This window comes from Eumetopias jubatus, unplaced genomic scaffold, assembly GCF_037043125.1.
Source record: "Eumetopias jubatus isolate StellerSeaLion01/CBP00866 unplaced genomic scaffold, mEumJub1_p1.0 scaffold_10, whole genome shotgun sequence".
NCBI lineage: Eukaryota > Metazoa > Chordata > Mammalia > Carnivora > Otariidae > Eumetopias > Eumetopias jubatus.
This window is the reverse complement of record NW_028274816.1, coordinates 14074948-14091988: the sequence shown is the minus strand read 5'-3', so window position 1 is coordinate 14091988 and position 17041 is coordinate 14074948. Positions and strand designations below refer to the sequence as shown.

Here is a 17041-nt window from a genome sequence, read left to right as displayed (position 1 = left end):
TCGCAAGACCCTGGCATCATGACCTGAGCTGAAGGCAGACGCTTAACGACTGAGCGACCCACGCGCCCTCCATTCGTCTATTGACAGACACTTAGGTTGTCTCCATTTTTTTTAGAGTTTATTTTTAAATTTTATTTAATTTTATTTCTTAAAAATTAATTTGAGAGAGAAGTGTGAGTGTGAGAGAGCACAGCAGGGGGAGAGGGAGAAGCAGGCTCCCCACTGAGCAGGGAACCCAATGCAGGGCTGGATCCTAGGACCCTGGAATCATGACCTCCCCAAAGGCAGCTTCTCAACCGACTGAACCACCCAGGGGCCCCTAAAAATTTTATTAAGTAATTTTTCTTTTCTTTTCTTTATTTTTTAAAGGTGTTATTTATTTGAGAGAGACAAATGAGAAACAGTATGAGAGGGGAGAGGGTCAGAGGGAGAAGCAGGCTCCCTGCTGAGCCGGGAGCCTGATGTGGGACTCAATCCCAGGACTCCAGGATCATGACCTGAGCCGAAGGCAGTTGTTTAACCAACTGAGCCACCCAGGCGCCTCTATTTTTAAGTAATTTCTATACTCAGTGTGGGGCTTGGACTCAAAACCCTGAGATCAAGAGTCACATGTTCCACCAACTGAGCCATCCAGGCATCCTGGTTGTTTTCATGTCTTGGTTATTGTGAATAATGCTGCATTAAACATGGGACTGCGTATATCTCTTCAGTAACCTGTTTTCATTACTTTTGGATATATACCCAGAAGTGGGATTGCTGGGTTGTATGGTAGTTTTATTTTCAATTAATTATGTTTTTTATGTAGGCTCCATGCCCAGGGTGGGGCTTGAACTCACAACCCTGAGATCAGAGTCACATGCTCTACCAATTGAGCCAGCCAGGCACCCTTATTTTTAATTTTTTGAGGATCTTTGGCACTGTTCTCCATAATGATAGAAAACCACTTTACAGTCCAACCAGCAATGCACAAGGGTTCCTTTTTCTCCATATCCTCTCCAACACTTAATGCTTGTCTTCCTGTTGCTAGCCCTTTTTACAGGTGATGATATTTTGTCAGAGGTTTTTATCAGAGATTTTATCAGATATTTTACAGATGATGATATTTTATCCTGGTTTTGGTATGCATTTCCCTGATTATTAGTGATGTTGAACACCTTTGCAGATAACTCTTTGCTACTCTGATGTTGTCTTTGGGAAAATGTCTATTTAGGTTCTCTGCCCATTTTTTAATTGGATTGTGATTTTTTTTTTAGTTACTGAGCTGTAGGAGTTTCTTACAAATTTAGTATAAGGGCGCCTAGGTGACTTAGATGGTTGGGCATCTGCCTTCGGCTCAGGTCATAATTTCCAGGTCCTGGGATCAAGCCCCATGTCGGGCTCCCAGCTCTGTGGGGAGTCTGCTTTCCCCCTCCCTCTGCCTCTCCCCTTGCTTGTGCTCTCTCTCTCTCTCTCAAATGAATAAATAAAATATTAAAATTAATAAAGTTAGGGGCGCCTGGGTGGCTCAGTCACTGACCGTCTGCCTTCGGCTTGGGTCATGATCCCAGGGTCATGGGATCGAGTCCTGTGTCGGGCTCCCTGCTCCGCGGGAAGCCTTCTTCTCCCTCTCCCACTCCCCCTGCCTTGTGTTCCCTCTCTCACTGTGTCTCTCTGTCAAATAAATTAATAAAGTCTTTAGAAAAAATAAAGTTAGTATATTAACCCCCTATCTGGTACATGTTTTGTGAATATTCTCTCATTCTGTAGGTTGCCTTTTTGTTGTGCAGAAACTTTTAATTTTGATGTAGTCGCATTTGTTGATTATTTTTTTCTTTTGTTGTTTGTGCTTTTGGTGTCATGTTCAAAAAAAATCATTGCCAAAACTGGCCCTGAAAAGTTTACTTTGTATGTTTTCTTTTAGGAATTTTTTTGGTATCACGTCTTCTCTTTAAGTCTTTGATCCATTTTGAGTTAATTTTTGTGAGTGGTGTAAGATAGAGGTCCACTTTCATTTTTCTACATGTAGTTACCCAGTTTTCCCAGCACCGTTTGAAGAGTCTATCCTTTATCCTATGGTTGTTCTTGTCTCTCTTACCAGGTATTAGTTGACTGTATATGCTATCTATTCTGTTCTTTTGGTCTGTGGGTCTACTTTTATGCCAGTACTGTACTGTTTTAATGATCATAGTTCTGTAGTACAGTTGGAAATCAAGAAGTGTGATGCCTTCAGTTTTTTTTTTTTTTAAGACGTCATTTATTTATTTGACAGAGTAAGTGAGAGCCAGAGAGCACAAGCAGAGGGGGAACAGCAGAGGGAGGAGAAGCAGGCTTTCCGCTGAGCAGGGAGCCTGATGGAGGGCTCCGTCACAGGACCCCGGCTGGGATCATGACCTGAGCGGAAGGCAGACTCTTAAACCGACTGAGCCACCCAGGCGCCCCTGGTTTTGTTCCTCTATCTCATGATTGCTTTGGGTCTTGAGGATCTTTTGTGGTTCCATACCAATTTAGGATTTTTTTTTCTACTTACGTGAAAAAATGCCATTGGAATTTTCATAGGGATTGTGTTGAATCTACATGGCTTTGGGTGGCATGGGCATTTTATTTATTTTTATTTTTTTAATTTTTTAAAAAGACTTTATTTCAGGGTGCCTGGGTGGCTCAGTTGGTTAGGCGACTGCCTTCGGCTCAGGTCGTGATCCTGGAGTCCCGGGATCGAGTCCCACATCGGACTTCCTGCTCAGCAGGGAATCTGCTTCTCCCTCTGACCCTCTTCCCTCTTGTGCTTTCTATCTCTCATTCTCTCTCTCTCTCTCAAATAAATAAATAAAATCTTTAAAAAAAAAAAAGACTTTATTTCACACAGAGAGCATGGGGGTGGCAGGGGGTGGGGAGGAGCAGAGGGCAGAGGGAGAGGGAGCCTGATGCATGGGTTGGCCCCAGGACCCAGGAACCATGACCTGAGCCCGAAGACAAAGGCATAACCGATTGAGCCACCCAGGCACCCCTGGCGTGGACATTTTAATTTTTTTTTTTAACTTTAAAAATTTTTTTAAAAAATTATTTTATTTTTTTAGAGTGGGAGGGAGGGAGAGAGAATCTTAAGCAGGCACCATGCTTAGCGCAGAGTCTGATGTGGTGCTGTATCTCACAACCCTGGGATGACCTGAGCTGAAATCGAGTCAGATGCTTAACCGACTGAGTGGATGGTGTGGACATTTTAAGAGTATTAACTCTTCTAATCCATTAACATAACTGTCCTTCCATTTGTTTGTGTCATCTTTGATTTCTTTGAACAAGTCTTGTAGTTTCATTGTATAGTATAGGGCTTTCTTTAGACTCATCTAAGAAATGATTTTTTTAAGATTTATTTATCTGAGAGAGCATGTGAGCCAGAGGAGGGGCAGAAGGAGAGAATCTCAAGCCGACTCTGCTGAGTGGGGGAGCTTGTCGCTGGCCAATCTCTCAACCTGGAGATCATGATGTGAGCCGAAATCAAGAGTGGGACACCTAACTGACTGAGCCACCTGGGTGCCCCTGAAGAGTTACTTTTTACTGTTTTACTTCACTTTTTCTCTTTGCTGAGGTAGACTTCCCTGAAAATCTGTGTCCTTTGAGTTCTTGAGGCAAAAAGAACTCATAGATACGGAGGGATACTTTTTTTGGGGGGGGGATACATTCTTAATCGTAGAATTAAAGGTTTAAGGGTAGTGTAGTAAACACTTTTTGTAGTAATGCCAATTTGAATTTCAGGAAAGGTCATACACCTAATACTGTTGTTAACAGTCTGGTGAGTCCTCTTTGCCTGTATTCTTATTATAGTATGTCCTCAAACTTGAATGTTTTACTAGTCTGATATAGAAAATATGCTATGACCAGAACATGAAGAAAACTTCTCTAAGATTTATAGCAGGCAAGTTTAGTTGCATGTAATGGATAGGTAGAAACACATTTTGTCTTTAACTTCTCAAATGTTATTACTTTAGAATGAACAAAAAATACCTTGGTACACTCCCCCTTCTTTTTTTTTAAGATTTTTTTTATTTATTTATTTATTTATTTATTTATTTATTTATTTATTTATTTATTTATATGACAGAGAGAGAGAGACACAGCAAGAGAAGGAACACAAGCAGGGGGAGTGAGAGAGGGAGAAGCAGGCTTCCCGCTGAGCAGGGAGCCCGATGCGGGGCTCAATCCCAGGACCCTAGGATCATGACCCAAGCCGAAGGCAGACGCCTAACGACTGAGCCGTCCAGGCGCCCTCCCACTCCCCCTTCTTGTGTTCCCTCTCTCTCTGTCAAATAAAAAAAATAAAATCTTAAAAGAAAAGAAACTGTTAAAGGTAATTTTTTTTAAATGCCCTTAAGAGGGTCTTTTGATCTTTGTGAATTTTCTGATTGTAATGAAATTATGAGCTGATTTCAGAGCATGAAGCTGTGCGTAAGTTCAGCTCTTTGTTTTCAAAGATTTTTGTTTCAGCAGCAGTACTTGGTGAATTGTAAGAAAAACTTGTAGGGTTCCCCCCCCCTTTTTTGTAATACAGAAGAGTTCCTCTGACTCAGCCCACAGTTGGAATTAAACTGGTAAGCATCCTGTCATTTTTCTGCTTTGGGCCTTCCTTTTCTAAATCTCCCTAGTAAAATTTTCAACAATGTGGGAAGGAATTTGGGTTTGAAGCCCTTACTTGCCTTTAAGACAGCAATTCAAATACCTAAAACATATACCCTAAGGTACAGCTGTAGGACCAAATTATCTGATTCTGAAGCAATACATAAGGAATAAAAGTTAATAAATGGGATCTTGTAAATAGGTTGTAGATACTGTGGGAAGAGGAACAGAAAATGTCAGAAGAGCGTTTCTTTCCACCAACCCTAATTTTAAGTCCTTTCCTGCTGTTTCTAAAGGGTATAGTATAAATAATCATTTCGAAGTAGATAAAAATAGACATCCAAATATTATAGGTTGTCTTGCTAAACTACTTTTTAAGGGGGGGTATTTTCTTTTTATACTGGCCCTACATAATTTTCAGACTTGGCATCCTCTGTAATTAGTGGTTGAGACATACTAATTTCTTTTTTTCCTAAGTCCTTAGTGGTATTTCAGGTACTAAGATGGAGAGATGATTAACTCTTTTTTCCCCTAATAAAAAACTAATTTAAAAGTCTGCTTTTTATCCTTTTTTTAAAACAGGTGCCATGTTTCAGAACAGAGTAATACCTCTGGTAAAGAAGAACTGAAGACACTGTACAGACATCAGATATAGGCTAATTACAAAGAAAGCATTAACCTGCCTCTGAGGTGACTAAAGGGGAATAATGGTGATTTTGCGCCGGGCTCGGCCGCCTGCTTCCGCCCCAACCAGCAATGAATCTTGACTCGCTCTCGCTGGCCTTGTCTCAAATCAGCTACCTGGTGGACAATTTAACCAAGAAAAACTACCGAGCCAGCCAGCAGGAAATACAGCATGTGAGTAAACTTAGAAAGCAAGTGCCATTAAAGGAATGAGCATGTGGTAGGAAGAATGTTCTCCTCAGCTTTAATATATAAAAAATTTTACCCTGTCTTTTTTTAAGGGGTCACAGATCTAAAATTTTTCTATAAAAGTTATGAAATACTTGATTTGGTTTAGTCTTATCTTTTTCTTATCTACATTTTAAAGTTGAGATATACCTCACAAACTGTAAAACTCACCCTTATAAAATGTGCAATTCAGTAGTTTCTAGTAGATTCACAGAGTTACTTAATCATCACAATCTAACTCCAGAGTGTTTTCATCACCTCAAAAAGAAATACTTGAATCCATTAGCAGTTGCTCTCCCATTTCCTCCTCCCTCCTGATCTTTCCACTTTTATGGATTTGCCTTTCTGGACATTTCATATAAATGCAATCATACCAGATGTGGCCTTTTGTGTCTGCCTTCTTTCACTTAGCACAGTGCTTTCAAGATTCATCTGTCCTTTTGGGGCACCTAGGTGGCTCAGTCAGTTAAGTGTCCGACTCTTGATTTTGGCTCAGGTCATGATCTGAGGGTCGTGAGATTGAGCCGCTCGTTGGGCTCTCTGCTGGGTATGGAGCCTGCTTAAGATTCTCTCCCTCACCCCCCCCCTTAAGAAAAAGATTCATCCATGTTGGAGTCTTTGTCAGTACTTCATTTCTTTTTATGAGTAATAATAATACTGTATGAATATTATTTATAATAATGAACAGTAGTTCTATGGATATTCTACAGTTTATCTGTCAATTGGATATTTAATTTATTTCCATTTTGTGGCTGTTGTGAGTAGTGTAGCTTTCAACATTTATAAGTTTTTGGATGGATATTTGTTTTCAGGTTTTGGGTATATACCAAAGAATGGAATTGCTAGGTTATATGGTAACTCTAACTTTCTGAAGAGCTGCCAGATGTTATCCAGAGCACCGGATCACTTTTCATTTCCACAAGTAGTCTATGAGGTTTCCGATTTTTCCTCAACCTCACTAACATTGGTTATTTTATGTCTTTTGTTTATACCCATTCTAGTGGGTGTGGGTATTGAAACATTGTTTCGATAATGTAGCTAAGGATGAACATCTTTTCATGTGCTTATTTGTGTATCTTTGGAGAAATGTCAGTTCAAATCCTTTGCCCCCCAATTTTTTGCCGATCCCTCCAATTTTTATTTATTTATTTTTTATTTATTTATTTATTTATTTTTAAAGATTTTATTTATTTATTTGAGAGAGAGAGAATGAGAGATAGAGAGCACGAGAGGGAAGAGGGTCAGAGGGAGAAGCAGACTCCCCGCCAAGCAGGGAGCCCGATATGGGACTCGATCCCGAGACTCCAGGATCATGACCCGAGCCGAAGGCAGTCGCTTAACCAACTGAGCCACCCAGGCGCACTATTTTTTAATTTTTTAAAAGATTTTATTTATTTATTTGACAGAGACACAGCGAGAGAGGGAACACAAGCAGGGGGAGTCGGAGAGGGAGAAGCAGGCCCCCTTGCTGAGCAGGGAGCCCGATGCGGGGCTCGATCCCAGGACTCTGGGATCATGACCTGAGTCGAAGGCAGACACTCAACGACTGAGCCAACGAGGCGCCCCCTATTTGTTTTTTTTGAAGATTTTATTTATTCATTTGAGAGAGAGCATGAGTGTGCTCATGAGCAGGAGGAGGGGCAGTGGGAGAGGGAGAAGCAGACTCCCTGCTGAGCAGGGAGCCCAATGAGGGACTCGATCCCAGGACCCTGAGATCATGATCTGAGCTGAAGACGGACGCTTAACTGACTGAACCACCCACATGTCCTGACCCCCCAATTCTTAAAAATTATTGTTCTCAAAAAAAAAATTATTCTCAAGTATAGGTTTGACTTGTAAAGCATTTCATTCAATCTTTATGAAAGTTAGATAGTATACCTTAGTTGTAGTGATGGTACCCTCTTCTCATTAATAAATGGAGTATCATATTAAAATTCTATATATTGTTAAATTAAATCTTAGTAGTTGTGTGACAGTAGGTAACTTCTCTGAACCTTATTTTCCTCATCTGCAGAATAAGGATAAATATAAAATTTGACATCCTTGTTAGGATTAAGTGAAGTTAAGAGTACCTAGTACAGTTCCTGTCATAATTTTTTTTAAAAATGCAAATTCTCCTTTCTACATTATAAATTACAGTTGTTATATAAGGTAGGTAGTACATAAGAACAAGCTTGTAAATGAAATAGGTGCCTAATTATTTGAGCTAAATCTAAGAATTGGGAGGTTTTTTTCTCTTTTCCTTGTTTTTGGGGTGTGTGTGTGTAGAGGTTGTAGTTTAATTTTTATTTTATTCATTTGAGATAGCGAGAGGTAGAGAGCACGAGTGGGGGCGCGGGGGGGTGAGAGGAAGGGGGAAGGAGAAGCAGACTCCCTTCTGAGCTGGAAGCCCGATGTGGGGGCTTGATCCCAGAACCCGGAGATCATGACTTGAGCTGAAGGTGGACACTTAACCATTTGAGCCACCTAGGCACCCTAATTTTTTTTTTTAAGATTTTATTTATTTGAGAGGGAGAAAGCACTAGCGGGGTGAGGGGCAGAGGGAGAAGGAGACTCCCTGCTGAGCAGGGAGCCCAATGCAGGGCTTCATCCCAGGATTCTGGGATCATGACTCAAGCCGAAGGCAGATGCTTAACTGACTGAGCCACCCAGGTGCCCCTGGGTGCCCTAATTTTATTTTATTTTTATTTAATTTTTTTAAAGATTTTATTTATTTATTTGAGAGAGAGAGAATGAGAGATAGAGAGCACGAGAGGGAAGAGGGTCAGAGGGAGAAGCAGACTCCCTGCCAAGCAGGGAGCCCAATGTGGGACTTGATCCCGGGACTCCAGGATCATGACCTGAGCTGAAGGTAGTCGCTTAACCAACTGAGCCATCCAGGCGCCCTGCCCTAATTTTATTTTTAAAGCATAATATATTGACCTGATTACCCCAGCTACCCAGTTTTTCTCTGCCCACAGGCAACTGGTGTTTGCTATTTCTTAACTGTTCTTCCAAAGATACTTGGACATAGAAAATATTAAAATATCTTTTTTTTTCCCAAAGATTTTATTTATTTGACAGTGACAGCAAGAGAGGGAATAAAAGCAGGGGGAGTGGGAGAGGGAGAAGCAGGCCTCCCGTGGAGCAGGGAGCCTGATGCGGGGCTCGATCCCAGGACCCTGAGATCATGACCTGAGCTGAAGGCAGACACTTAACGACTGAGTCACCCAGGCGCCCTTAAAATATTATTCTGACAAAGCTGAATCATGTTAAGTAAAACTTTTTTTTTTTTTAAGATTTTTATTTATTTATTGAGAGAGAGAATGGTAGAGAGAAAGCATGAGAGGGAGGAAGGTCAGAGGGAGGAGCAGACTCCCCGCCGAGCAGGGAGCCCGATGCAGGACTCAGTCCCGGGACTCCAGGATCACGACTTGAGCCGAAGGCAGTCGCTTAATCAACTGAGCCACGCAGGCACCCAAGTAAAACTATTTTTAAAAAGTTAAAAAGAAAACATAGTAAAATACTTTACATTCTTTTTTCATATGTTGGCATATGATCGTTTTCTGTATCTTGATTGTTTCTTTTTAATTTTATTTATTTATTTTTTAAAGATCTTATTTATTTGTTAGAGCACAAGCAGAGGGAGAAGCAGGTTTCCCACTGAGCTAGGAGCCTGATGCGGGACTTGATCCCAGGACCCTGGGATCATGACCTGAGCCAAAGGCAGACGCTTAACCGGCTGAGCCACCCAGGTGTTCCTGTTTCTTTTCTTTTCTTTTCTTTCTTTCTTTTTTTAAAAATTTTATTTATTTATTAGAGTGAGAGAATGAGCGAGAGAGCACAAGCAGGGGGAGTGGCAGAGGGAGACAGAGAAGGAGACTCCCAGCTGAGCAGAGAGCCTGATGCGGGGCTCCATCCCTGGACCCTGAGATCATGACCTGAGCCGAAGGCAGCCGCCTAACTGACTGAGCCACTCAGGTGCCCCCCCCCCCCGTTTCTTTTTTAACTTACCAGTCTATCTTAGAAATTATTCTTGGGGTGCCTGACTGGCTCAGTCAGTAGAGCATCCGATTCTTGATCTCAGGGTCGTGGGTTCGAGCCCAATTGGACATGGAGCCTAACTTAAAAAAAAAATTATTCCTTACTCTATACATAAAAAGTTTCTTTTAAGGCTATATAGGAAACCATTATATGGATGAATCATAATTTGTTTTACTATTGATGGACATTTAGGTTATATACTTTGTTTTTTGTTTTTGCTATTGACAGTGCTGTTATTTTTTTTTTATATGTATGTGTTAGCTTATTTGTAGGATAGATTCTTTGAAATTCAAGCTTGGGCCACTCTTCTTTCCTTGCTAATGGAAAAGCTCAATTCTTGGAATTACTCAGTTCCTATTCGATTTTTTTTCTTTTCATGTAGTATTTCATTGTATATGGTACATTGTAATACCAGCTTTGTATGCTTATAGGGTTTATTGCAGTTAATGCTGCTTTGATGAATTACAGTGCTTAAGTTCATTGTTCTAATACCTTCAGGGGTCCTTTTAGTAGGGAACAAAATCTAACCTCCTCAATCTGAATTTCAGGGTCCTTTAAGTCCTTCATTCTCTTTTTGAAGAAATAAATCCAGTAACACCTCATCAGTGAAGACTTACCCTTTTATCCTTTATTTGGTAAATTCTGAAAGTTGTGTTGGTCAGAGTGTGTCCTAACAATTTTATGCAGCTACTCTTTAAGTATCTGCTGTGTACCACACGTTTTTTTTTTTTTTAAGATTTTATTTATTTATTTGACAGCACAGGCAGGGGTAGCAGCAGGCAGAGAAATGGAGAAGCAGACTCCCCACTGAGCAAGGAACCCGATGTGGGGCTCAATCCCAGAACCCTGGGATCATGACCTGAGCTGAAGGCAGACGCATAACTGATTGAGCCACCCAGGTGTCCCACTGTTACACGTTGTTGACATAGTTCTGTAAAGGGAAACTTGCCCTTACCAACTATATGGTTACCTGAGGTACATTGTATATAGGAAGGGCAAGATCAGTGCTTGATTCTTTATTTACCAGTTTTCAAAGTGAGTTTTCCTAGCATCTTCCAAACATGACCAATATATGAGGCTTTTAGTATTCTTAGGAACTCATGTATTTTTTTTTTTAAAGATTTTATTTATTTATTTAACAGAGAGAGACAGAGTGAGAGAGGGAACACAAGCAGAGGGAGTGGGAGAGGGAGAAGCAGGCTTCCCGCAGAGCAGGGAGCCCGATGCGGGGCTCGATCCCAGGAACCTGAGATCATGACCTGAGCCGAAGGCAGACGCTTAACGACTGAGCCACCCAGGCGCCCCTCATGTATTTTTTTTTTTAAGGCTTATTTTTTTAGAGAGCGAGCATGTGTGTGTGTACACATGTGGATGGGAGGAGGAGCAGAGGGAGAGGAGAGAATCCCAAGCAGACTTCCCTCTGACTGCAGAGCTCCATGTGGGGCTCCATGCCACGACCCCGAGATGATGCCCTGAGCCAAAATCAAGAGTCAGTCACTCAACAGACTGAGCCACCCAGGTGCCCCAGGAACTCATGTATTTTTAACATATTTGATATATCTGAGTCAGTTGAAAAGTATTACTGATGAAATTCTTTGGCCAGTGAATGTTTATTCTTGTTGGCTTTGGAGTCCTTTGTCCCCCTATTTATTTATTTATTTATTTACTTACTTATTTTTAAAGATTTTATTTATTTATTTGAGAGAGAGAGAGAATGAGAGATAGAGAGCATGAGAGGCAAGAGGTTCAGAGGGAGAAGCAGACTCCCTGCTCAGCAGGGAGCCCGATGTGGGACTCGATCCCGGGACTCCAGGATCATGACCTGAGCCGAAGGCAGTCGATTAACCAACTGAGCCACCCAGGCGCCCCATCCCCCTATTTATTTTATGTTAAGTTCTTTTATGTTATTTTGTTAGTCATCATACAGTACATCATTAGTTTTTTTTAAGATTTTATGTATTTATTTGACAGACACAGCGAGAGAGGGAACACAAGCAGGGGGAGAGGGAGAGGGAGAAGCAGGCTCCCCACAGAGCAGGGAGCCCGATGTGGGGCTCAATCCCAGGACCTTGGGATCATGACCTGAGCTGAAGGCAGACGCTTAACGACTGAGATACCCAGGTGCCCCCAGTACATCATTAGTTTTTGATGTAGTGTTCCATGATTCATTGTTTGTGCATAACACTCAGTGCTCCATGCAATATGTGCCCTCCTATCATCGGGCTAACCCATCCTCCCACCCCCCTGCCCCTGTTTTTGTAGTATTTATAGTCCTTGATGTCATTTCAGAAACACTGGAAACTAAAATATTCTAGATTCATCTTGTGTATATTTTGCTTACAACCTGGTATTAGCTTGGTTTTATTTTAGTGGGAAATGGTATATGGAGATCATCCTCGAGTTAAAAAGTGATTCAAGAAAGAGTTTAGGTGATGTGAACAAATTTTATTTAGTACTTCATTAACTGAACATTCCCTTTAGGAGAACTGCAAAGTGGGGCAGAAGGCAAGAAGCTATTTTTATAGAATAACAAATAAAAAACAAGAGACAAATGTGAAACATCTGGTTGGCTGGGGTCACATAAGTCAACCTTGTTTAAGGTGAGAAGGCCCAGAGTTGGCTTGGCCTTTGGGTTCACCTGAATATGCTGCATTTCTGGTCAAGTGGAACATTTACAGGGACTCGAAAGTTATCTAAGTTTTGGTTTGCTGACATGGTATCCTGGGCAGGAATGGCACCATTTTGGGCCTAGAAAGTTATTTCAACACTTGTACTGCTTACTGATGATCAGTTGTTCATTATTAGGCCTTTTAGTGGACAGAGCTAAAGAGAAAATAGACCATGAATTCAAACTGATACTACTGATATTCCCACTTCATCTTCAGTTCATGATCTGAAATCTCTTCCCGTTTTTCCCCATGCACAAAATCCCAGTTTTCAGTGATTTAAAAAAATCATTTATTCTGTTCCACACTGCACAATCAAGAGTTTCAGACTAACAGTCGTGACACTGTTAACAGCACTATGATTATGGAAAATAGTTTACTTTTTTGGGAGGTAGGGGGGAAGGGGAAACCTTAGGGTATGCCAGAGGTATCCCTAGGCATATCACAGAGATAATGTGAGTTTGGTTCCAGACCATTGCAATAAAGTGAGTCAAGTGAAATTTAAAAGTCCCATTTATACTGTAGTATAGCCTATTAAGTATGTACTATCATTATGTCTAAAAAGTGTGCATACCTCCATTAAAAAATACTTTATTGCTAAAACATGTTAACCATCATATAAGCTTTCGGCAAAGTTAATCTTTTTGCCCGTGGGAGGTCTTGCCTTCTGTCGATGGCTGCTGACTAGCCAGGGTGGTGGTTGCTGAAGGTTGGAGTGGCTGTGGCAGTTTTTAACATAAGACAACAGTACGGTTTGCCACATTGATTGATTCTTCCTTTCATGAATGATTTCTCTGTAGCATGTGATGTTCTTTGATGGCATTTTACCGACAGTAGAACTTATTTCAAAATTGGAGTCAGTCCTAGGCCACCTGGATGGCTCAGTTGGTTGAGCATCCAACTCTTGATTTTGGCTCAGGTCCACTCAGCGTGGAGTCTGCTGTTCGTTTTCCTTTGCTTCTCCTCGGGCTTGTGCATGCTTTCTCTCTCAAATAAATACATAAATCTTAAAAATATATTTTAGCCCTCTCAAATCCTTCTGCTGCTTTATCAGCTAAGTTTATGTAATATTCTAAACTTTGTTGTCATTCAATATCTTCACCAGGAGTAAATTCCATCTCAAGAAAATTTCTTGCTCATTCAAAAGAATCAGCTCTTCATCTGTTAAAAGTTTTATCATGAGATTGCAGCAGTTAAGTTACATCATCAGGCCCCACTTCCAGTTCTGGTTCTCTTTTCTACCACATCTGCAGTTACTTTTTCCACTGAATTCTTCCAACAACCCTGAAGTAATCCTTGAGGGTTGGAATCATCATCTTCCATTAACTCCTGTTAATGTTGATATTTTGACCTCTTCCCATGAATTATGAATGTTCTTCTTGGATGGCATCTAGAATGGTAAATCCTTCCCAGAAGGTTTTCAGTTTACTTTGACCAGATCCATTAAAGATACTGCTACCTGTAGTGGCTCTAGCTTTAAGAAACATATTTCTTTCCTTTTTTTTTTTTTAAGATTTTTATTTATTTATTTGAACAGAGAGAGACACAGTGAGAGAGGGAACACAAGCAGGGGGAGTGGGAGGGGGAGAAGCAGGCTTCCCGCTGAGCAGGGAGCCCGATGCGGGGCTCGATCCCAGGAGCCTGGGATCATGGCCTGAGCGGATGGCAGACACCCAACGACTGAGCCACCCAGGCGCCCCAAGAATTGTACTTCTTAAATAGTAAGCCTGGAAAGTCGGAATGACTACTTGATCCATGGGCTGCAGAATTGATACTGTGTTAGCAGACATGAAAACAACATTAATCTTGTTACACATCTTCATCATAGCTCTTGGGTGACCGTGCATTGTCAAGGATCAGTAATATTTTGAAAGAAATCTCTTTCTGAATAGTATGTCTCAACAGTTAGCTTCAAATATTCAGTAAACCATGTTGTAAACAAATGTGCTGTCCTCCAGGGTTTTGTTCCATTCATAGTGCACAGGCAGAGTCAATTTAGCATAATTTGTAAGAGCCCTAGGATTTTCAGAATGGTAAGTGAACTTTGGCTTCAGCTTACAGTCACCTGCTGCATTAGTCCCTAACAAGAGTGTCAGCCTGTCCTCTGAAGCAGGCATTGACTTCTCTCTAGCTGTGGAAGTCCTAAATGGCATCTCTTCTAATAGAAGTCTTTTTCCATCTGCATTGAAAATCTGTTTACTGTAGCTGCCTTCATTATCAGGCCAGATCTTCTGAACAACTTGTAGCTTCTATATCAGCCTTTGCTTCACTTTGTATTTTTATGGAGACTGCTTCTTTCCTTAAACCCCATGAGCCAACCTCTGCTAGCTTCACATTTTTCTTCTGCAGCTTCCTCACCTATTTTAGGCTTTATACAATTGAAGAGAGGTTAAGGCCTTGCTCTGTATTAGGCTTTGGCTTAAGGGAATGGTGTGGCTGGTTTGATCTATGTAGACCACAAAAACTTTCTCCATACCAGCAATAAGACTCTTCTGCTATGTTATTATCATTGTGTGTTCACTGGAGTAACACTTTTAATTTACTTTGAAATTTTTTGTTTGCATTTATACCTTGGCTAACTTAGGCACAAGAGGATTAGTTTTGGCCTGTTTGACTTTCAACATGCCTTTCTCAACTAACCTTAATCATTTCTGTCTTTTTATTTCAAGTGAGATAAGTTTCACTCTTCAACACTTAGGAGGCCTGGTCTAATTTCAATATTGCTGTGTCTCAGGTAACAGAGGGAAAGTTTGGGGGAGCAGCCAGTTGGTGGAGTAATCACAACATATGACCTTTATTATGTTTGCTGTCTTATATGGACGTAGTTCATGGTGCCCCAAAACAAATACAGTAGTAACATAAAAGATCACTGATCACAGATCAGCATAAGAAATATAATGGGAAGGGGCACCTGGGTGTTAAGCATCTGCCTTCAGCTCAGGTTGTGATCTCAGGGTCCTGGGATCGAGCCACACGTTGGGCTCCCTCCTCAGCGGGAAGCCTGCTTTGCTTCTCCCTCTCCCTCTCTCCCACTCCCCCTGCTTGTGTTCCCTCTCATACTGTGTTTCTCTCTGTCAAATAAATGAAATCTTGGGGTACCTGGGTGGCTCAGTCGTTAAGCGTGTGCCTTCAGCTCAGGTCATGATCCCAGGGTTCTGGGATCGAGCTCCGCATAGGGCTCCCTGTTCAGTGGGAAGCCTGCTTTTCCCTTTCCCACTCCCCCCTGCTTGTGTTCCCTCTCTCGCTGTGTCTCTCTCTCTGTCAAATAAATAAAATCCTAAAAAAATAATAAATAAAATTTTAAAAAAATATATAATGGGAAAATTTGAAATAATTGTGAGAATTACCAAAATGTGACACAGAGACAAGCAATAAGCAAGTGCTTTTGCAGAAATGGCACTGATAGCAGTTGCCACAGACCTTTAATTTGAACAAAAAACATTACCTGCAAAGTGCAGTACAGTGAAGTGCAATAAAATGAGATATGGCTGTGTATCTCACTAGAGATGTACCATCAAATTAATAAAGTTATTTAGAGTAGTTCTTGGCGTAGTTGTACCACCAACTGGATATAGCTTTGGCTTCATTGTTTTCGTGTTACTTTCAGTATTTAGGGAATACTTTTTTAATAATTTAATTTTGTTTGGTAATTAGGTAAAACTTTTGTTCCCAAAGTTAAATCTGTAAAACAACTTTTACTCAAAAAGCAATTTAGTTTTTTTTTAATTATGTTAATCACCAAACGTTACATCAGTAGAAATGTGGTTTCTGGTTGTCGTTTTTTAAAGTAGTTGATCTAGGTTTCTAAATGGATAGTCTCTCTTAATGGCTCATCTTGCCCCAGTTTCATCACTTGAATAAAGGATAATGATACATGTTTTGGGACATTTATCAGTCCTAGACATTTTTATTTCTGGAATTACCAGTCTCAGAATTCTCATTTGGTCTGTCATCTGAAGTGGTAATAATGAGCTATCTTCCTTTTCTCTCTGGATGACTTTTTTCAAGAATATGTTTCAGAGAGAGAGAGAGGGAGAGCAGGAACACAAGCAGGGGAAGCGGGAGAGGGAGAAGCAGGCTTCCCGCTAAGCAAGGAGCCCGATGTGGGGCTCGATCCCAGGACCCTGGGATCATGACCCGAGCCGAAGGCAGACTATTAACAACGGAGCCACCCAGGTGCCCCTTTCAAGAGTGTTTTATTGGAAGTGGAAATTAAAAAGTTTTTTGTTATTCAAGAACAGAAAAAAGTACTAAAGTTCCACCATTTTTTACTTAGAAGTTTGAAAGTTTTGTCCTTCAAATTATTTTCATGTTAGAACTACCCTTTATATTTGCTGCACAATTTTTTCATGTTTTTTCAATATAGTAAACTTTTTAAAGATTTTATTTTTCATTTATTTGGGAGCGAGAGCACAAGAGGGAGAGGCAGACTCCCCGCTGAGGAGGGAGCCCAATGCTCAGTCTATGTCCAGTCGCTTAACCAACTGAGCCACCCAGGCGCCCCAGTAAACTGTTTCAAATAAATGCACTGTTTTTCATAAAGTAACCCAAAGTATTCATACAGATAATATAATAAAAATAGAATCAATATTTTTGAGTTAAAATTGTTTAACAAGTAAGAAAAATATGAAGATGCTTCATTAGTTCTATAGAATATATTAGAGTCTAAAACTGTGATCATTGTAATGTAGAGAGTTATTGCCTTCAATTTAAATTTTAAAAAATCTGGTACTTTTTTTGAAGTGCGGAAGGGGTAGAGGCAGAGGGAGAGGGAGAGAATCTTAAGCTTCATGCACAGTGCAGAGCCAACTCAGGGCTCAAGGCTCTATCTCATAACCTTGAGATCATGACTT

At 40.8% G+C, this 17041-nt stretch overlaps 1 protein-coding gene across 6 annotated transcripts in view; it reads left to right on the top strand.

The window, feature by feature from the left end:
* Positions 1 to 17041, top strand: part of CNOT1 (CCR4-NOT transcription complex subunit 1) — a 114001-nt gene that overhangs the window by 25645 nt on the left and 71315 nt on the right. For all 6 annotated transcript variants that reach the window (XM_028095911.2, XM_028095889.2, XM_028095917.2 and 3 more), the window contains exon 2: positions 5170 to 5445. In XM_028095911.2, coding sequence (XP_027951712.1) covers positions 5344 to 5445 — 102 coding nt within the window. In that variant the 5' untranslated portion in view covers positions 5170 to 5343. The remainder of the gene's footprint in view (positions 1 to 5169; positions 5446 to 17041) is intronic.